General features: G+C 42.6%; 1 protein-coding gene across 3 annotated transcripts; it reads left to right on the top strand.

Moving 5' to 3' along the window:
- Positions 1-851: 851 nt before the first annotated feature.
- On the top strand, positions 852-21,328 carry LOC109486606 (zinc transporter 2-like). 3 transcript variants are annotated; one of them, XM_019790471.1, is made up of 12 exons: positions 853-1,486; positions 6,948-7,021; positions 9,209-9,400; positions 10,185-10,202; positions 10,586-10,701; positions 11,536-11,665; positions 12,344-12,490; positions 13,205-13,358; positions 13,974-14,244; positions 15,136-15,241; positions 18,445-18,579; positions 21,148-21,328. In XM_019790471.1, exons 1-12 carry the CDS (start codon positions 1,173-1,175, stop codon positions 21,291-21,293), a joined length of 1,803 nt encoding a protein of 600 aa, XP_019646030.1. In that variant the 5' UTR covers positions 853-1,172; the 3' UTR covers positions 21,294-21,328. The 3 variants fall into 3 exon arrangements, with proteins under 3 accessions (XP_019646031.1, XP_019646030.1, XP_019646032.1); XM_019790472.1 differs by lacking the exon at positions 10,185-10,202 and having other exon boundaries at positions 852-1,486; XM_019790473.1 differs by lacking the exon at positions 12,344-12,490.
- Positions 21,329-22,758: the final 1,430 nt, after the last annotated feature.

Genomic DNA, 22,758 nt, shown 5'->3' with positions numbered 1-22,758 from the left:
TGTGTTCTATAGTTTTGTCATTTTCCTTTTGAGATCTAAAACAGTTAACTTTTTTCTTTGCCAAGATCACTACGACCAGGAAATTCTTACGATAATCTTGTCAATTTTGTTTTGTTCTACGGTTTCTGAGATCTTTTTGTCTTCTATATTTCTTCACAGGTCTTCATACATTGTACATGTATGGACTATCTTCCTAGTTCCTGTATTTGTATCTTCGTACTGTTTAGATCCACCTATAGCTAGGCACACTAAAGATTGATATATTCGACCTCTGCCCTTGGTTATGTTATCATGTTGTCTAGCTGTAATTACAAGTCTTTTGTTTTGGACTATGTAGTATATGTGAGGGACAATGGTTATGTTGTAATTTTATCGTTCGGAAATAATTCCATGAATTGAAACCTGCTCAATTTTACTGCGTACACATTCCTGACAAACGATATTGCAATTTTGCCGCATTTCGGATATCATTCATAATGACTGCAATATTTATTTATTTATTTATTTATATTTATTTCATCATAAGACGACTGGGATACCTTATGTCGATTGAAATAATAAACTAATTAAATTTTGTTTCGTCTGCGGATTAATTTTTGACACCACCCCTTAATAACTTCGTCAGTCCCGAAACCGGCCGAACGAGTTAGGCCCGGGGCAAAGTGTGACGACAGTGTCGGAATGAGTGCAGGAACCTTCTAAACATTCTAAGACTGTGCTGGATTTCTTATTTACAAACTTAATTCCCTACTTTTGTCTTTCCAAAAGTCATCTAAGCCATCTAAAGGATAAGATACAACTAGGCTTTCAGTACGAAACTTATAGCCTTTTTCTCTGATGTTACCTGAAGAATACACGTACATGTAGTTGGCCTCGGCTTGTTGTTTTTGCACACAGCCCCGAGGTACTTTGCACACGGGTCGAGCTAATAGTCTGGCAAAAAGGTCGAAATAAACGAGTTTTTGCACACTTGTTGATTCACAGTTGATTACGAGAGTGTCCCTGTCACAAGGTGACTGTTCTCTAGACTATAAGTCTTTGGTTGGTCCAAGAAATACGTGGTAGAAATCTGGTCTGTTCCAGCACTATGCACGGTGTCCACAGCGAGTAAGCAACCATTACATGGTTTGTATTAATGGGAATAATCCGTTCTACTGGGACCACCTTTACAAATGGATGAGAAGGTCTTCCTCGCTCCGCCCACCAAGGTGTGTCTGCTGTGCTCTTCGGTCCAACCCTTGACCCAGTCCGAGGACGACTCCGATAGGGGCTCCGGTACGGTCCTGTACTTCACCAAGAAGGGGCAAGTCACGCGCAGGAGAGTGTGCCTGTACTGCCGGGGTTGTCAGGCCAGGTACAACTACACGGACTACGGGAGCGATGAACGCGGGTACCGACTGTACGCCACGCCGAGGGACGCTGCCGGGCTGCTCGGTGCCTGTGCCGTGGAGAGAACGCTCATCAACCCGCTGCTCTTCGACGACCGGTAAGGCAACTTTTTCCCGTCTTTCAGTTTTTTCCCCAAACACTACAGTGCGCGTTTTGAATTCTTATCTGCTTCATCTTCAAGCGCAAGGACTATGTAGTATTTCATGGGTTTGACAAATGAAAGCCAATAACATTGTTTAAGTGCGAGTCATTGGGTCATAGGCACTCGTTGAACAACTTCGAATTCCATTCTGAAGGTCAAATGGTGACAATAGTGATGTTTACTTAACTTAATACCTTAATTCACGACCAAAGTGGACAGAAATCTTGAAGAAAAAACTCAGCCAGAGCAGCACATGTACCGTCCACAACATGCTACAGGCTATATATAGCAATTGTATAAGAATAAAGTTAGAAAACAGACGTTTTATAACATGAAGTTGGCTGGTACTAACCGCTAAAATACGTACCTATGAGTCAGAAATTATATTACGGGAACTGTTCAATTCGCAGTACACACAGTCCGTACAGTACTATTTTTGGATCTTTTAGAATCACTTTTCAAGATTATCCGCCATCAATAGAAAAATGAAATTCCATAACGTTTCATACAATTCCGTTTTAAAACAAATAGACAAACAGATGAACACGCTGGAAATTACGTAACCTATGGCGAAGTTAAAAGCCTCGAAGCTATATATGATATAGCGACTGTAACAGCGAGGCCATATTGGGGACAAGTGACGTTTACAGGCGCACCCACCGGTTGGTACAGGTAGCATTAAAGAAATGCAATGCGATTTTAGCGCAGCTAAAATGGAAATATTCTGAAAAAGGCAATCTTTGTGATAATGGCACATACTGCTTCACATTAGCACTTTTGAGTCAGCATTTCAGACTTTGGGTATTTAAAACTGCAGAAACAAGCCACAAGATGAGTCTTTTTATTTTCTGGGTGGTACCCTAAAAAATCAGGCCAGGGCCCTTCCAGTAACCATTTTCCGTCAGAATTTTGGGAATTTTTGGTCCATGAGGGTCAATATACGTTGGGATAGTATTGTTTCAACTCAGTAGATACATGACTAGGATATTGGCTTTGAAAAATCGGGTTTCCAAGCCCTAAAAATTGCATTGGATGCCTTTTAAAAATATTTTCCCGAAAACTTTTGCATATAATGTTGCCCTCCTATCTCTGGCTATCCCACAAGTTTACCACAAGTTCAGTCTATTAGTTTCTGTTTTCTGCACTGAAGAAGCAACGTTTATAGCCTGATTAAATTGCTTTTGCCGGCCGCCCAACATCCAGCCGCCCCCCTTGGGTGGCGGACTATGTAGGGAGCCCCCCGGAGCTTGGGTTACATAGGCTACAACGTTTACACCCCCAAAAAATCACAATGTTTGCGAAGTCACAGAGATCGAAGGTTATTCTTTCTTTCTTCCTTGACCGGTCAACTCACAGTAGGATAACGTTAAATCAAGCCTGAGGTCATATCTTTAGAAACCAGAACAAGGTCGCCGTGGGGTCGTAGCGGCAGAGTGCTCAACTCGGAACCAAGAGGTACCGAGTTCGAGTCCTGACATGCCACCGATCTTGTGCCCTTGTGAAAGGCCCTTTACATGACTTTCCTCACTTTGCTCGGGTGAAAATTAGTATGATATTGTCCCCTGTGTTGGTGGCGGCATTAATATGAGTTGAAAATAACTTGAGTGTGCCGTCACCACGTCTTGTAACTACATGTTGTGGAATATAAAAAAGGACGCTTTTCTGTGCTATGTATCCGTCGGAATTTTCGACGCCAAATGTACTAAAATACAATAAAATAACAGTTGCACACGCCGAACTTTCGGACGAAATTGTTCAATCAAGTCAAATACTAGTATATGCTGAATCGAATACTGTGTCTCAAAAGACTAGGACACATAACACAAATGTACAAATGCATTCCGCATGCAGTCGACAAATTAGACTAAAAAAGGCAGACTTTGGCCAATTTCTTGTGCATATGTACGTATGTGGCAAATAGAAGAGCATACATAATATGCATATTTCCAAGAATACGGTCCACATTCTTTGCGACACGTGCGCCCAGTCTCTTTTTCCGTGTTTCTTGGCCAATTTGAGTGAAATTGTCTAGTTGGTTGCAAAATCCCCTGTCCAATTTTACTTCCATCGATTTTACAAGTCTTAACAGATGGTTTAATGAAGGAAGCATGTTATGTTTTATTGACTAATGATGCTTACATAAGTCATGGAGTTCGACACTTTTCACTTGAATTATAAATGGCAAAATTATTCTTTATATAACAACGCTCGAAATGAGTTGACTATTAAAAGTTCTAGAATTTATCCCAATTTCTCTGAACTTACAAAGAAAAAACTATTCTTCTTTTAACTTCCCAAAACCCACAAATTTTGGAGAAGGTGGGACATTACGTCTTCCATAGTTTACAGAAGAGAAGTCAAACCCTTCAGACATAGTTTTAGACGTAGTTATAGTTCTAGACAGCTACCTTCATCCTGTAGACTTTAGTTATTTTATACTCTGTTTCAATGTTCTTTTATGTTTTATTATTTGTAATTAGCCTCCGGGAATTCCTTGCTTATTTTTTTTTGGGTTTGACTAAAATATATTTATATCCTGGTGATATTGTAGCTTTGTGTCCTTTTTGGTACAAAATGTACAATAGTTTGTCTAGAACACCGGTACCCCCCTCCCCACACTCAAGAGACGGCAGACAAACGCAATAATTAGGACGCCCACACATCAACGCCCAGTGTGCGAGCTTGTTCACAGAGCAACAGTAAATAATCAGGACACTTATCTAACCTGTAATTATATATGTACATACGGCAAAGCGTCCATTATATAAGGTGTAACAGTTATCTTACAAGTGGAAGGTGTGCAAGTTATTACAGTCAGATTCTGAACTTATCTTGTCTTGTCTTGTTTTGTTACCTCCGGGGAAGGAGATATCCTTCCGCGAGGAGGTTTTACTATGGTTCGAAACATTTCTGTCAGCAGCTGTTTCTCGCGATCGGCTGGACGGATTTGTCTGTGGTTCGGTATACGTATTGCTATTGGGCTGCAGATGATGCAGAACGTTTTTGTTTAATTGCATATGTGTTTATGGGCGTCGAAATAAAAGGTTTTTAAGTGCTCCGGACACCCCCGCCATGCTGAAAATGGTAATTACCATGTTGTTAAGGAATGGGGCGGTTGCAGTTTTGGGTCTTAGCATTCAAAAGGGGTCAAACAGAGGGGTGTCTGGTTCCGATAAAAATTTTGGGTGACGGCGCAGCAATGACGGCGCGGGATGACGGCGGGGGTAATGGCGCGGGTAACGGTGCAGGCTGTCAGACACGTTAATCAACAGTCCATACCGAACCAACCGTCAGTAGCCATCAAACACATACAAACATATTACGCACATAACTTTCATACTACACACAAACAAATAACCTAAACTAATAGAACACAAAAAAACCCGGAGGTTTGAAATCTACGATTTCCCTTGTTTTGTTTTGTTTACGTCCGCGCGCGCATTGATTTTGGCCTGTTCGAAGAAAAAAAATCCGCTTCTTGTAACTATGACCAAAGAGTCACGACAGTGGGACAAGGGAAGATGTGATGAAAGGAAAGAAACAGGACAAGACGACAACTGCTGTTCCACTGATTTATTGCTGTTTTCATGACGAATAATAGACTTGTTAGTTGTTACACTGGGTTCTCTCATTCAATTTGTGTACTAACATTTGTCGTCCCTTGGTATATTTCAAATTTATGCATCTTGCTTTTTTCGGCCCTTCTTTTTTTCTTCGCGCTTTCGCGTTAGATGTAGGATCTCCCTAGGACGTCATCCATACTGTGTGGCCTTATAGTGAAAATAAACTATAGTTTGCCTTGAGGGTGGATCGTGACCTCACGATGGAGTGATAGAATTAACATAGATACAAAACATCAAAACATCATGAAACCCTTACAACAACACAAGAACTGTGAGATAGACCGATGTCCCTCGAAATTAGCCTCCTGTGCAGGCTTCGTGGCGGGTGGGAATTTTGATACAGCGTTTTGAAGAGTTTGTAACGCTATTTTAATACTAAAAGTTTATTGCAAATTCATGCCCGAGGGCTAATTGCAAGAACATGATAACAAGAAATAAACAGTAAAAATTGTAATAAGTCATGCTAATGCTACTTTAGATATACATTTGTAGTTATTGTTGGGTTTGATTTTTCCGTGTGCAGTGGAGTATGAAATGGCCGACATTTTGCGAGATATATGAATTGGAAGGTGTTAGAAATGCAGTTTTTTGTAGGCTGGGAAGGTGAATAAAGCTAGGGAACATTTTGGTGACCATTTCAAATAACCTATCTCTTTCGGTGCTATAATGAGGGCAGTGACAAATAAAGTGCATTTCATCCTCCACTGCATTTCTTGTACAATATTTACATATTCTGTCGTTAACAGACAATTGTTTGTATCTACCCTTGTCTATTTCTAATGTATGTGCGCTAACTCTAAGCTTACATATGGCTGATCTAACATAGCCATCCATCCTACAATTCCCGTGGTTGGAATGGAGCCTTCTCTCGGCGGCTGGTTGTGGGATGGCCTGCTATCAAAATGACGCGTTAAAATCTCTTCAAAACGCTGTATCAAAATTCCCACCCGCCCCGGAGCCTGCACAGGAGGCTACCTCGAAATCAACTGAAGCCATGTGATAAAAGTAGCCCTCATACTATTCCCAGTTTGAATGAGAAACGCCTCGAAGTGCGACTAATCTACATGTCCGGAACCTAATGAAGTATGAGATTATGCTAAAATTACTGTCGGTGAACACACAGCCCAATCAAAGGCTCTCGGGGGAAAGTTTACGTGACGTACTAGTGACATGTTTCCTCAGAAAAGTTCCAGTATTAGTACAGGATGTTGTACTAGCTGGCAGTAAACCTAGCACAATATAGGCATCATTTCTCGTTAACAAGGTTTATGATGTCAAAATTTGAAAACGTATAAATCTTATTTTTTGGGCCCCGCCTTGTTTTTTTCCCCTCTCGCATTAGTTTCGGAGTTTGATGAGGATGTCATCCATAAGATTTAATTGCTGTGGCCTAAATCTAAATGGTAAAACATTCAATTGATTAGTACGGATGTTAGAAACCAAAGGACATGGTTGTTGACTTCGCCCGCATAATTCAAAGAGTAGCAGTAGAAATATAAATTTTCCAGACAGTAGTTGTCTGTTCCCTATTAAGTATTATTGTACCGTATAATATCTTTGACTCTGTAAAAGCTAATTAGCCTTTGGGCATGATTTTGTAATATAAAGACTTATGTCTTGTGGAATCAGTATGCCATTATTTACAGTATGGCTTTTGGGCACGGAAAAATTGTTGACTGAGCTTTTTGAACAACTCGTGCATTCATTCAGCCGGCTTTGAAAAAAAATACTATACAATGCTTCTTTCTTTGCACGTCTGCTAGTTACTGATATAGATCTTGTTGTGTTCGCAGGTCCGACAGAGAAAAGAGTTGGGTCGGCTTCGCAAGAGCATACAACTCTGCCTACAATCTCACTCGAGACAAAGGTATGTATAGGAATAATCAACAACATCTAACCACATCTCTCCTGCTCCAGGGGTCTCCAGCTTATAACTTTGATATAAATACAAAACTCACAGATGCACTCCACATGTTCATTGCCAAATCAAAAAGATTCTGTGCCTCTTCCAGCTGAGCCACACTAAACATTCAATTGCTGTTCAGTTATAAAATTGATTTTAATTGCAGATGTAAATTATTAGATAATGTTATTTGTGTATATATCTTGTTCTAACTATTTTTTTAAAAACTTTTATGTCCAGGTATGTGTTAGGTGTGCACGCTATCAGCATACTTGCTGCCTAGTGCACACTTTGTATTGTGTTGTTACAATTCTGAATAAACAAATATGAATAATTACAATTAGAGGTTAATTAATTACACATATCATATGTTCGTCGTTTGTAATTTGTATTGGTTTTTCTATAGTTATTTCTTTTGGCGTGTGTTATGCACCCCGAAAGTGCCGCTGTAGTACCTTAAAAAGCCGCTAGAATGCCCATTATTGAACTTGACCATCGTATTCCCGACCCCAACAACAAAAGACTGATATGACTAGAAGGGAACGGGGGGTTAAAACCGCAGGTGTGGTTTCCCCCCCCCCCCTAGAAATATAAGGCCTCTTGAGCTGTCTGCTTCTCTAAGTGCTAGTGGGTGTGTACTAGCCTACCGGCCGATCCTGGCCCTATCGCGGTGTACAGAAAGTGCGAAATGGACGAAATGGAACGAAATGTAATTTTAAACAGTTCCGTTCCTTGCTATCTATTTCATTTCATTGTGTTTACATGTAAGGGACGCGGCTGGTGATAAACTTCCTCCCCGTGGGCATACCACTAGGACAGACAGAGACCACAAAGAAACACGTCCGCACACTTTGACTGCTCAAATCAAAACTCAACTTATTGTTAACGTACCTTATAACGTTGTGGTCACTTTATTCTTAACGTACCCCGATCGATCTTATAATGTTGCGGTCACTTTATTCTAAACGTGCCCTGATCAATCTTATAACGTTGCGGTTCTAAGAATACCATCAATCTTAACGTTGCCGTTTGCACGTCGAGCGGAAACTATCGTCGCCGTTCCAACGTACGGACGGCTTAACTCCATACCTATTTTGTTTCATTTCGTTTCATTTCGTGCCATTTCGCACTTTCTGGGGTCCCCCTATCGTCACTGGCACGATACAATTCTTGGAACGGTACAGAAACTGTACATGTCGATACATCTTATTATAGGAGGTGTGATTAGCTGTGACGTATGACTGCAAAAGGGCCTCATTTGATGCAAAGTTCAACTTTTTACCACATCTGGATTGTAATATAATGTCACAGGTGGTGGGTGACTCAGTCATTCAGTTTGGGGCAGCAATTATGTTAATTAGCAATTGTGTAATTAACATAACTTCCTTGATTCAGCCCCTGGCTATTTGTTTCCAAAAATAGCCAGTAGCAAATTGTCATTACTCAATTATTTTACTGTGAATAAATTGTACTACCTCGAAACCTCGACAGTAAGACCGTAGAACAATAGTTGACATTGGCGTGTAGACGTAACGTAAACAATCAGAGGATGGCGCATGCATGACGTCAAATTCAACATGGCAGCGTCAAAGTGACGCCGGCCAAAACAAAACAGATTTCACCTACAGTAAAACCTGTAATAAGTCGTAAAATATTATTATATTGATGCACTAGTTGATACTTAGCTTATTGTTATTTGCCATATCGTAAAATCTTACTTTTTATTGTGTGTATCGTTAAGAACATTCGTAAAAACTTTGTTATGCTGCAATTTTTGGCGACGTCTCAGGGAGGAGCCTAATGGTACAGTATTGTGTGCAGTTCGCAAGAATTTTAGGAGTTGTACAGGCATTTTGTCCACAGGCATGGAATGTCCACAGGAATGTCTCCCAGCTCTCTTTGTTGACATGCCCACATTCCTGAAAACCCTTGGGAAAACCTGATGCCCTACTTTCTGTGACCCCGGGGCTCGTTCACTATACACTCAGGGGAGTGGAGGGTACCAAGACTTCCTCAAAATCATGAAATCATGTCAGTGCCATGCAAACAATAACCCTAACAGCAACCACCGTCGCCATGGCAATGTATGTTTTCATTACCAGTCTTGTTGAATGTATGAACAATTTCTCATGTGTGTTCACAACTTTCTAGCTTTGACTACTGACGTCTTACAAGCCGCCATCTTGGAAGCGGAGCTGGAACAGTACTATCGCGAGGCAGGCCGCCTGCAGTTAAGATATAAGTCGCTAGAGGTTGAAATCGACCAGTTGATGGGGATCGATAGTGTTAACAGCAGAGAGTTGCGGAGAGCTCCAGATACGCCAGATACTCTTCCTTCAGATGGTAAGAAGTTCATAATTTCTAAGAAAATAGAAAGTGTCACGCACATATTTACATTTCATACATACTATAGTATTGGTGAAATGTATTGTTTTTTCTCCTTCTCCTGCCATATCGTCAAATGGATTCAACTTCTTCATTTTGGGGCTAAGTGACGTGAAATTTGGTATGGGTGGTCAAATACCCTTTTTTTCTTCATCATTTTGGATATAGGCTTTTGAAATTGTTTTATTAGGGTTTTTACCATGTATGGCATGCATGACCATATTTAGCACAAGTGGCATGCATGCCCATATTTGGCACATATGACGTTCTTTCTCATCAGGTGGGAGTAGTGTTTATCCTTGCTGATTGGCTGCTGGGATAATGTGATCAAATTTAGGGTAATCAAACAGATACAGGGCTCTATGAAAAGGTAATCCCCAAGCAACTACAGGGTGGTATGGATTGCATGGAATTTGGAATGGGAAGAAGAATTGGTGAGATGTACTGCATTTGCTCTTGAGAAAATGTTGGCCTTTCTAGCTACTGTACCTTTCCTACCACTTCTTGGGGCTAGGTGGTTGTCTGGATTTGTGGCATTGTGTTATCCTCCACTGTGGTAGCGAGTTATTTTATGCGGTATTAAGTTGTGTTGACGGTGTATTTATGAACCCTTGCTTTGCAATATTTTGGATTAATTGGTTCAATATTTTTTCAATCCCCCTACCTTAATGATTCTTGAAAAGAGGTGTTTCAAAAGAGGTGTACTTACTTTATTCATCCCTCTTTACCCTTACCCGAAAAGCCGGCCCAGCAACCAAAGGTAAGGTTATATCCCCGTTGTTCTGCGGTGATGGTGGCTTTGGGGTTGTGCTTCTACCGTAACGACCAATGTGTGCCATGATTCCGACATGATAGTCAAGTTATTTGAGGGAAAATAGAACTACAGTTCATGTGTTTATCAAACCAGATGTGGTATTTTTCATAGACCAGATTTGGACTTCAGAGCCCACTGTAGCGCCCATAGTTTTTTTTTCTGTCAGTATTTCTTGTAGTATGCATTGAAAAAAATTGTGAAGCTCTACAGAGCTCTACAGCTAGTCCTAGAACGCTAGCATTATTTCCCGACAACGTCCAATTTTGTCTAACGTTTTCATGTTTGTAAGGCAATGAAACTATTACCGTTCACCTTGTTTATGTCTTCAGGTTCAGACATTATGTCGGAAGGCAGCCTATCCACGGTGGAGACGGCAGCGCTAGCGGCCGAGTCTAAAGAGAACGGGCGGCATCAGAACAACGGGCGAGGGGCCAAGCGTTTTCCGGTAGGGTGGAATATGTCCTCAACATATTTTCCCTTTCTCAGAGCATGTCGAACTCTGTGTTTTCCGGTTCTGTATAGCTAGAAATGCAACAAAATACGCTGAAACAAGTAGCATTTAGTAACAGTGAAAGGATCAGTAGCAATAGAAGATGTTCATTGTTAAGTTCAAGCATTTTCTAGTGCATGGATGGCGTTCAGCACCAAGGACAGACATGTTTGCCTGTGTGTGGATGGCGTTCAGCACCAAGGACAGCTGTGTTTGCCTGTGCGTGGATGGCGTTCAGTACCAAGGACAGATATGTTTGCCTGTGTGTGGATGGCGTTCAGCACCAAGGACAGACATGTTTGCCTGTGTGTGGATGGCGTTCAGTACCAAGGACAGCTGTGTTTGCCTGTGTGTGGATGGCGTTCAGTACCAAGGACAGATATGTTTGCCTGTGTGTGTATGGCGTTCAGTACCAAGGACAGATGTGTTTGCCTGTATGTGGATGGCGTTCAGTACCAAGGACAGATATGTTTGCCTGTGTGTGGATGATGTTCAGTACAAAGGACAAATATGTTTGCCTATGTATGGATGGCGTTCAGCATCAAGTACAGATATGTTTGTCTGTGTGTGGATGGCGTTCAGTACCAAGGACAGCTGTGTTTGCCTGTATGTAGTTCAGCACCAAGAAGAGACATATTGGTTTTGTGTGAATGTTAGTCATTCCTATGCTTGCTTATGTGTGGATGGCATTAAGAATACTACGTTTTAAATACGCTTACAGGACTATTGTTGGATCTATATTAGACCACTAGACCGCATGTAAATTTTGCTGTATCTTTCTCTTCACAGATTGGACCCGAAGCCTTCCATTGCCACGCGATTCGCCCGGAAAATCCCGAGGAGGAAAACAGAAAGGCTTTCAGAAAACTGGCCATCGCCACCTGTCTGTCACTCTTCTTTGTTGTCATGGAGCTAATAGGTACTTTGTTTGTTTGTTTGTTTATTGAGATCTCGATTAGTATGGAAAATTCCATACTATTCTTCCTGGAGTCCAGCAACATAAAATAAAATAACAATAATAATGATTACTTCTAGCAATAATGATAATAAATAAAACATACAAAATTATGCTGAAATTATACGTCATTGTTTGTTGATATACATAAGGCCACACTGATTTGATTTCATGAATGACATCCTCACGCGCATTGAATTTCGCCTGTTCTAAAAAACATGACCTCCTCTGAGGCTCTTGCATGGGTGCCATCCTCTGTAGTCCATGGTACCTAGAGACAATAGGGAGCCGGCGGTGACTACGTACGGAGGATGGCAGAACTCAGTACAGTGCCCACTCAAAAATGCCATAAAAGGCCTGCATGTGCCAAATTGTCGTAAACGTCGTTATGCACTACCACAAATTCACAACACCAGCTTTGTATTCCTGTGGTTTAGCAGCATTTTTTTCGGCTGGATTTTTTTTTATTCGACCGCGCGCACTACTTTGAGGGTCTTCGGAGGATGTCATCCATAAAATTAAGTAAGTGTGGCCTAATATGCTTTGATCATTATGAACCATCATTCTGTGAGAACAGAACTACATACTGAAAAGCACAAGTTTTGTCCAAAACCTGTCATTTTTTGTGCTGAACGTGTCCAGGCGGGTACCTTGCCGGGAGTCTTGTCGTACAGACCGACGCTGCGCATGTGCTGGCTGACGTAGCCTCGTTCCTGTTGAGCCTCGCTTCCATCCGGCTGTCCTCGCGAGCCCGGACGAGACGGATGACGTATGGCTGGCTACGCGTCCGTGAGTCCGCCATTTTGTTTGTCTAATAAACTTGTTTGTGTTTGTTTGTTTGTTTGTTGTTAACTTGCGTTTTCTTGTCAACATTTGAGGACCCGAAGTGAGACTGTTCTTGACAGAGACTAAGCCTTTGTTTTCTCTTGCAATTTACTAAGTAAAAACAAGTAAAATCTGAGATTTTATACCTCCGGCCTTTTTATTGTATATTTTTAAATAGGGTTTAAACAAAGAATTTATCGAGACCGGACACCCCTCTGTGTGAGGGGTCATATACGTGGACCAGACCGAGAATAGCTTAAACACGCTAAAGGTCAACGGTCGCGACCATTTTCACGCTCAAAGGGGTGTTCTGGGGCCACCAAAAGGCACCATTTTCACGCCCGAAAACACATATACAATAAAAACAAAAGAACGTGCATAATCTACAGCCCAATAGCAAAACATATACCGAGTCCCAAAAAAATCCGTCCACCCAAACGCGAGAAACAGCTGCGAACATGAAAATCTAAATCTCTCACAAAACCCTTCCGCGGAAGGATGTCTCCTTCCCCAGAGGCAATAAGCAAACTGTATGTATTTCTTTTAGCTGCCCTGCCCCCCCTGTGAATTAAAGAGATAAAGGGCTGTCCTGTATCTCATTTATCTTGTTTAAAATAAAGATGATTTTGAACATAGTATGTTGATTACGTTTTCCTATTCCGACGTCCCAACATACAGAGGTGGTGGGTTCTCTCACGTCCATCATAATCGTGTGGATCGTGACGGGTGTGCTGGTCTACTGCGCCACCATGCGGCTGGTGAAGGGAGCGTACCACATCCACGGGAACATCATGCTAGTCACAGCAGTCATGGGCGTCATCGTCAACACCATGTGAGTCCTACAAAACTTAGTTTTGAAAGGGCTCAAAAGTCGGTAGGGGTCCTAGCTACGTTCACGAGTGTTACACACTTTACAATAGACACAGATATTCACTGGTCTCTATTAGACTAACTACGCTGCCTACTAGTATATATGGCCATATATAGGAGACAATTTGCCAGGGGAGTTTGGCCACCTTGTAGGTTTGACTGGCCGCGCACTTCGGAGGGAATGAAACTACCCCCCGCGGCCGGACTCCCTTGGCCAATTTTACTCTCTTTTTGATCGACGAATTCTACGATCCGTATTCCCGTAGAAAGGCCTGGTGGAGGCTAGATATTCACTAGTAGTGTATTGTTGGTTAAACAATCCCGGGGCATATCCTGGATTTTTTGTAGACGTATATTACTTCAAAGTTCTTTTGAATGTTTTTGATATGTTTTGAATGCAGAAGCAAGAACAGCGTCTAGGATAATGTCTGCATCGAGGCAAATTGATTCGCTTTGATCCGGCTTCGAGCTGGCTTCAAGCCGGATCGACAATTTTACCCTAGTGGGAATAGGGCCTGAGCAGGAGAGTGTTAATGATGAATCCGTTCAATATTTCACCTGAATGACCATTTTCCAGCCTTGGTTACGTGCTGCACGAGCAGGCACACGCGGGGCACGGCCACGGGCACAGTCACGGTAACACCAGCCACGGGGACCGCGAGCTTCCCGACGGCTTCCACAACCCGGACGACCTCTGGGAGCGAGTCCGCGCCTTCTTCGGCTTCCCGTCCGATCCCTTCAAGGCGCCGAGCAAGAGCATCCTCGTCAGAGCCGCCTTCATCCACGTCCTGGGAGACTTCCTGCAGAGTCTCGGGGTGCTCCTGGCAGCCTGCATCATTTACGTCAGGGTACGTCTGCATGCCTGTCAATCACACACTAATTTGCACATCGAGCGGTCTGCACCATTTACGTCAGGGTACGTCTGCGCACATGTCAATCACACACTAATTTGCATATCGAGCGGTCTTCATCATTTACGTCAGGGTACGTCTGCAGACCTGTCAATCACACACTAATTTGCATATCTAGCGGCCTGCATCATTTACGTCAGGGTACGTCTGCAGAACTGTCAATCACACACTAATTTGCATATCTAGCGGCCTGCATCATTTACGTCAGGGTACGTCTGCAGAACTGTCAATCACACACTAATTTGCATATCTAGCGGCCTGCATCATTTACGTCAGGGTACGTCTGCACACCTGTCAATCACAGACTCATTTGCATGCGATTTGCATGTTCAAAACACAATGACAATGTCGACTACGTCGATCAAGGTCAAATATCCAGGTAATAAGATGCGCCAAAAACACACAAAAAACTAGAAAGGTAACATTTAGAAAGCAAATGCATATAATGTTTACCTTCACACATGGTCTGCTCTGTTAATTCTTACTCAAACGCATTCATCTATATGGTGACAGGAGTCTAAATCCCTCCTATTATAAAATTGCAACATGATGTAACCCAACACTAGTTGCAATGGTAACAGACGTCTGGTTCAGGTCATTAACCTTATTTGTTTGGAGAAGAAGAGGAAGAAGAAACAGAGCAAAGATGAAAGTGGAAGTAACTACGCCGCCGCAACGCAAAAACGTCAAGGGCCTATGTCCTGATTAAGACATGAAATTATTATAAAATGTTGTGTAAAAATGCCAGCAGAACAAGGGTTAATAATGCCTGCTGTATTAACAGATTGCTTGAGATTATCTGTACGTATTTTGTGTGTATTTCTGCAGCCTGCGTGGAAGGTGGTTGACCCCATCTGCACGTACGTGTTCTCCGTCCTGGTCCTCATCACCACCATCAGCGTCATGCGCGACCTACTCATCGCCATCATGCAGGGTAAGCTGTAGCCTCCTTCGCAGACTTGTAGCCTGGTTAAGCTTCGGTCCCAATTGCGCCGGTGCCCGTCAGGGATGTAGCCCCGGCCGGTCCCGGTCGGGCTCAGGAGTCGGGCGGGTATCGGCTGTCGTGGTCACAATTAAAAGTTTCCTTCAGTAGCATTTTGTTGAAAATTTTGTCACCCTCTATGGACGGTCTCCGGCAGGCACCCGGCAGATTCTCTGACAAGTATGTCTTGTACTGATCTATACTTAATGCAGAATTCACGCTTTTGTTGTGATCATTTGATCTGTGACGTCACACATTTTACCCGGGTTTACAAAGTACACACCTTTATTCTGTTCATCTGGTCTGTGACGTAACAAATGTGTCCCGATGGACTGCCGGCAACCGGAGGGGTATCTGTCGGTGTTCTCACGATGAGGTCACGGCGTCTTTTTGTCAGCGGGGCCCGGGTAGAATTTAAGTCAGAATTAAATTCTTCTCGGGCCTCCGCCGGGCCAAAAAAATAGCCCGGTAGCCGAATGGTGTCCAACGGGGCCACGTACGGGTCACGCCCGAAAGTGCCAAAAACAGCCCGGGGACTACCCGGCAGGGCCCCTTTTTTCAATTGGGACCGAAGCATTAACCAGACCGCCGTGAGCTCAGCGCTATCCCTTCGGCGCCGAGAGCGTTTGGGGCCGCCAACCAGTCCTCAATATTACCGCGCTTCGGGGTGGTTTTAGGTTTCTTCGCTCACGGTGGCAAAAGAAGACTAAACGTAATACAGGAAGTTAGCTGGAGATAGGTCCGTGGCATAACTCGCCTGTGCTTGGTAAAGGCTACCCTTGATGCCAAACTAGTATCGGGCCGTTAGCCGTTTTCCTTCGGCAGCCGACAGCCCTTCGCCCGCCTGCCTAAATTATCGCTACGGGGGAGAGAGGTTTTCACCGCCCAACGCTCTCTCCCCGGCAAACTCTCTCGGTGGCAAAACCGTCGCTCCGCGGCATAACTCGCGTTGCTCCCCGCAAAAATCAACGACGCCGCCCCACAAGTCTGCGATGGAGGCTAAGTAAGCTGCGGCCTACATGCATCTCAAATAAAGTTGTCAAAGTTCCGGTTTTGAGTCAATTAACTCAGAGTTCCAATTTCGATTCAAATTACTCAAAAGATATCCACTTGACTCAAATGACTCATAGTTACAAAAAAAGGAAATAAAAAGGATTTTCCTTATTATTTTGGGGTCTGTTCCGATAATGTTCCCACTCTGTCTCTTCATTCCTCCTTCCCCTTATTCACCAAACCCTGTGCAGTGAAAGCAAGGAAATTTCTTCTTCCTACTTGTCTATCTCATCCATCCATCCATCCATCCATCCATCCATCCATCCATCCATCCATCCATCCATCCATCCATCCCTCTCTTTCGATCCCTCCTTCCTGTAGGGTATGTGTGCAAAAGTATGTGATCTTTTTTAGTTGATATATATTTCATTTGTTTTTATTTTATAATTATGTTCATATCTGTTTAATGTATTCGTATTGTTTGACAAGCTATGAAAGAATATCACCATAAAGATGCTAGAGGATATCTCAATAAACTCAGTAAAGTCTACTTTTTCAAGGCACTTCCAGATCTATCGTTGATATCAAACTGGGACAAATTTGCGAGCCCCACCTAGAACCAATCGCTTGCGGCGTTATAAAGCTACATCACTTAAAACCCCTACAATTCTGTCTGAGATCTCTGAGATGAAAGATACAGAAGAAATGACTCCACTCTTATCAGCAGCGCTGCCTGGCATATCAGACAGGAACCGCAGGCGACCAATATGTCTTTCTTACTGACGGATTATCTAAATTAAATCAGACCGCCGCCCCTGGCACTCTGAATCGTGACGTAGGTAAAAGTCATGACACCGAAAGTCAAACTGTTCCGATAAGATTATTACCTTTACTTTTTCCATATTTTGTTGGTTTTTAATTAATCTCTGTCTGCTTCATGTTTCACTTCTGTACCTACATAGATTAGCTAAGAATTTACCCTTTTTTTAAAGCTGGAAATAAGAGTGCATTTTTAAAAATCCTTATCAACATCCGTAAATAATTTCATCAGGTTGGTAAACGACTGAATAGCAAAGTTCTTTCTATCACAACCATTTATTTTTCAAGCCAACGTTTCGATGGCCTTCTGTCATCTTCATCAGGGCAATACTGACTGGTTTACTGTGCACTGACACTAGATGTAGACAGACAAAACTAGCTTAAGTGCACTATAAACTATGTAACACCTTTAGTGCACTACGCACCAAGCAACATCTAGTGTCAGTGCACAGTAAACCAGTCAGAATTGCCCTGATGAAGATGACAGAAGGTCATCGAGACGTTGGCTTGAAAAATAAATGGTTGTGATAGAAAGAACTTTGCTATTCATCCTTATCAACAGTTGCATTTTTATTGCCACGTATACGCACAGTTTCAATTAAGTTTGCCGTTTTCCCCCCATCCCTCCAACATTTGTGTGTTCTGTGTTCCAGTCACAACCAGTTCTTTGGCAAACTGCTGTCAAAAACTCCACGTTTCAATTACGTCAAAATGTTTCGTAGCTATAGATCCTCTAGCGCACGAAAAATGAATACAAATCTGTTATTCTGTTGATCAATCAATCACTCATTGTACACCACGCGGCAGTGCAAATACAAGACACCGTGTCATGCTCATAGAAAGATAGGAAACTAAGATGAGGTGCAAAAAGTATCTGTAAAAGCTTCATTTCTCTTTCACTTCATTTGCGTATCAACAAATAGTTCGTATTTATTATATAAACCTGATGATTTTGAAATCTCTCCATTGTCACTGGCGAAAGGTAGTGGATGCTCCCTGAAACGTCTGACCGTTTTCCAAATCATATCCACTTGCTTGAGCAACTGTTTCTTGGAGGGTCTGTAAATGCCATCTACAGCAAAAGGTTTCAACGGACCGAGCTCACGGTGTTTGTCAGAGTGTATGATTCTCGGGAATCTTTCAACGGATAATGTTCATTCCTTGTGTATTGTGATTGCAACGGACTGAGTGTCAAGTTGTAAAATAGTTTTAATGGTTCACTAAAACAACATAGTTTTCAACAAGACCTCGGTGGCCTAGCGCCTGTGGTTTGGCGTTGTAGTTGGTAAGTTGACGATCTCCCCGGCTCTAGGAACTGACGCAACTGTACCATTGTCCAACAGGTTTCCCGCGTCAGCTTGACTTTGGTGAGGTGGCTGAGACTCTGGGCAGGGTGAACGGAGTGGTGCAGGTGCACGACCTGCACGTCTGGATCCTGTGTGATCATCACTTCGTCCTCACCTCACACATAGTCAAAGGTCAGTAGCAAGGTCAACGTCCGATAGGACGGTGGCAACGTATGACGATTGGTGTTTGGGTGGTTATAATTATTTTGTGGTGCTGAACAATGGAATTTCAGTACTGTTATAAACCTAGCTGGGGCAAAGTATGGATAGGAGACACCGGGCTATGTGAGACAAAATACTGTATTGCAATGCAACATGGAGCTGCAACTAGAGTAGAGAGCTAGAGAAGCAATACACCAATGAGCGAGGTCTGTCCTTGGTGCTGAACACAATCCACACAGGAAACATGGCGCTGATATCAAAACACAAACATGTTGAATGCCATCCATACAGGTACAGGAAAACACATCTGTCCTTGGTGCTGAACGCCATCCACACACAGGCAAACATATCTGTTCTTGGTGCTGAACGCCATCCACACACAGGCAAACACATCTGTCCTTGGTGCTGAATGCCATCCACACACAGGCAAACATACCTGTCCTTGGTACTGAACGCCATCTACACAGGCAAACATACCTGTCCTTGGTACTGAACGCCATCTACACAGGCAAACATATCTGTTCTTGGTACTGAATGCCATCCACACACAGGCAAACATATCTGTCCTTGATGCTGAACGCCATCCACACACAGGCAAACATATCTGTCCTTGGTGCTGAATGCCATCCATACACAGGCAAACATATCTGTCCTTGGTACTGAACGCCATCCACACACAGGCAAACACATCTGTTCATGGTGCTGAACGCCATCAACACACAGGCAAACACATCTGTTCTTGGTGCTGAACGCCATCCACAAACAGGCAAACGTATCATCTGTCCTTTGTGCTGAATGCCATCCACACACAGGTAAACATATCTGTCCTTGGTGCTGAATGCCATCAACACACAGGCAAACGTATCTGTCCTTGGTGCTGAATGCCATCCACACATAGGTAAACATATCTGTCCTTGGTGCTGAATGCCATCAACACACAGGCAAACATATCTGTTCTTGGTGCTGAACGCCATCCACACACAGGCAAACACATCTGTCCTTGGTGCTGAATGCCATCCACAAACAGGCAAACATACCTGTCATTGGTGCTGAATGCCATCCACACACAGGCAAACATATCTGTCCTTGGTACTGAACGCCATCCACACACAGGCAAACATATCTGTCCTTGGTACTGAACGCCATCTACACACACAGGCAAACATACCTGTCCTTGGTACTGAATGCCATCTACACACAGGCAAACATATCTGTCCTTGGTACTGAACGCCATCTACGCACAGGCAAACATATCTGTCCTTGGTACTGAACGCCATCCACACACAGGCAAACATATCGGTCCTTGGTACTGAATGCCATCTACACACAGGCAAACATATCTGTCCTTGGTACTGAACGCCATCTACGCACAGGCAAACATATCTGTCCTTGGTGCTGAATGCCATCCACAAACAGGTAAACATGTCTGTCCTTGGTACTGAACGCCATCTACACACAGGCAAACACATCTGTCCTTGGTACTGAACGCCATCCACACACAGGCAAACATATCGGTCCTTGGTACTGAACGCCATCTACACACAGGCAAACATACCTGTCATTGGTACTGAACGCCATCCACACACAGGCAAACATATCTGTCCTTGGTACTGAACGCCATCTACACACAGGCAAACACATCTGTCTGAACGCCATCCACACACAGGCAAACATTTCTGTCCTTGGTGCTGAACGCCATCCACACACAGGCAAACACATCTGTTCTCGGTGCTGAACATCATCCACACACAAGCAAACATATCTGTCCTTGGTACTGAACGCCATCCACAAACAGGCTAACATATATCTGTCCTAGGTGATGAACGCCATCCATACACAAGAAAACTCGTCTGTCCTTGGTACTGAACGCCATCCACACACAATAAATTGTCCCGAAACAATTTACTTCCCCAAATGCAAGTGTACCTTTTGCCATCACGATGCATTAGAGAAGTATCTTTTGTAAAGTATTGATAACAAATCCTAAACAAATCCTACTGTTGAAACAAAAACAAACAGTGAGGTCGTGTGGCGTAATGACAGAGCGTTTGGCTCGGAACCAAGAGGTCCCGAGTTCGAATCCTGCCATGCCACCGATCTTGTGCCCTTGGTAAAGGCAATTTCCATGAATTTCCTTGCTTTACTCAAGTGAAAATGATTCATGCGATTGTCTGCGTTGGACGCGGCATGAAATAAGTTGAAAAAACTTGTGTCGTCCCCATGTCTTGTAATAAATGTTGGATAAATGTGGGGTCGTGTGGCGTGGCGGCAGAGTGCGCGACTCGGAACTAAGAGTCCCGGGTTCGAGTCCTGACATGCCACCGATCTTGTGCCCTTGGGAAAGGCACTTTACACGGCTTTCCTAACTTAGCTCAGGTGTAAATGAGTATTGTCCTGTCATGTATTTTACCCTTGTGTTGGTAGCGACATTAATATAAGTTGAAAAAACTTGAGTGTGTCGTCACCACGTCTGGTGATTACATGTTGGAATAAAAAAAATGTTGGAATAAAAAAAAAACACGTGTCTCCCTGTTCCAGACCCGTCGGCAGACCCCCAGCAGGTCATGCGGGAGGCTACAGCACAGGTCAACCTGGAGTACGACATCCAACACGTGACTCTACAGGTGGAAGACTTTCACCCCATCATGAAAACATGCGAAAACTGCCGGCTTCCCCCAAGCTGAGTCTTCTACTCTCTAATATAGATACAAGCCTCCAGTTTAATTCTGGACGTCCAGTTTAATTCCGGACATTCCCATATCTCAGCAACCTTACATCTAGATGGGCTAATATCATAAACTATAGGTAAAAATAATGTAAGAAATATGTAGAATGATTCTGAACATGAGCCAGAATTCTGCAGAATTGGGTTAATCCCCAAGGAGTCCTAGATGGCCACTACATACACATATTTCTTACATAATTTTTACCTATAGTTTATGATATTAGCCCATCTAGATGTAAGGTTGCTGAGATATGGGAATTAGTCCGGAATTTAAATTGGAAGTCCAGAATTAAACTGGAGGCTGTTATATACATAACAAATATATTTAACGCTGTTGATGTCAATCTATTATATGATTCAGATATATCCAAGAATGTGTCCGTTACGGTCAATCTAAAAATGTAAAGATCTACGTATATATACTCGGTATCGCAAAAATGTATGTGAATAAGTAGTGTTGCATAAATATGCTAATGTGTACGTACATATATCTAAAATATAAAGGACCAAGAAGCCATACGATACGTTATAATCTAATGTATATATACATGAGTAAGGACTACATGTTGTAGGAGAAGGCAACTATAAGCAACCCCCCCCCCAAAAAAATACTATTAGCTCCCTTTTCTTGCCATGTTGTTGTTTAAAGACGTCAATTGTACGCTGTAACATGTATTCGCGGCACTACCAAGTATATACGCTCAAGATACCAACCAAATGACGCCACGATGTAACTGATATAACGCTAGATAGATCGTAATATAGGAAAAAGTTATGAAATATTTATGAGCTAACGCCATCTCGTTTCGTTGTGAGTCACAAAAGTTAATGACACAGATGCAATTAAAGCGCGAAACAGGTATGTTACAATTAAGAGAAAGACAAAATTGACGACTATTCTAAGTACATGAAATGCTGTATAGCATCTTGAAAAAAGGAATAAAGAAAAACGCAAAATGTTACATGCTTTTATAATTTACTAAGTCTATATTTATTTCTGCACATCTGCATACGTTTTCAAATTCAATACGACACGTCACTGATACATGATATGTGTATCTGCCAATATATATCCCGATAGAGATATTAGTCATGTAACAATATCCGCAAAGTTTGACACGAAACACTTAAATTCTTTACATTGAACTGTTCAAACACAAATGACCAGAATATTACATTCCCCGTTTGTCTTTCCAATAGCCCAGGTCTTAGTACATGACACCATGTTCCGAAGTTGCAGTGTTTTGTCTTCTTCTACTACTACTATCTATATCTTTTTGGTTGGAGACATACGGGTTCATAACAACAACTTTTTTCCAAGGTGGGGGCCCAAAATGGTTACAACGACATATTCATAAGGCCACAGCAAGTAAATTGTATGGATGACATCCTCCGCAGACTCCAAATCTAATGCGATAGGGCGG

This window comes from Branchiostoma belcheri, unplaced genomic scaffold (genome assembly GCF_001625305.1).
Source record: "Branchiostoma belcheri isolate BF01 breed outbred unplaced genomic scaffold, Haploidv18h27 scaffold81, whole genome shotgun sequence".
In the NCBI taxonomy this organism is placed as follows: domain Eukaryota; kingdom Metazoa; phylum Chordata; class Leptocardii; order Amphioxiformes; family Branchiostomatidae; genus Branchiostoma; species Branchiostoma belcheri.
Note: the sequence above shows the minus strand (reverse complement) of the source record. Positions and strands in the feature narration are given on the sequence as shown.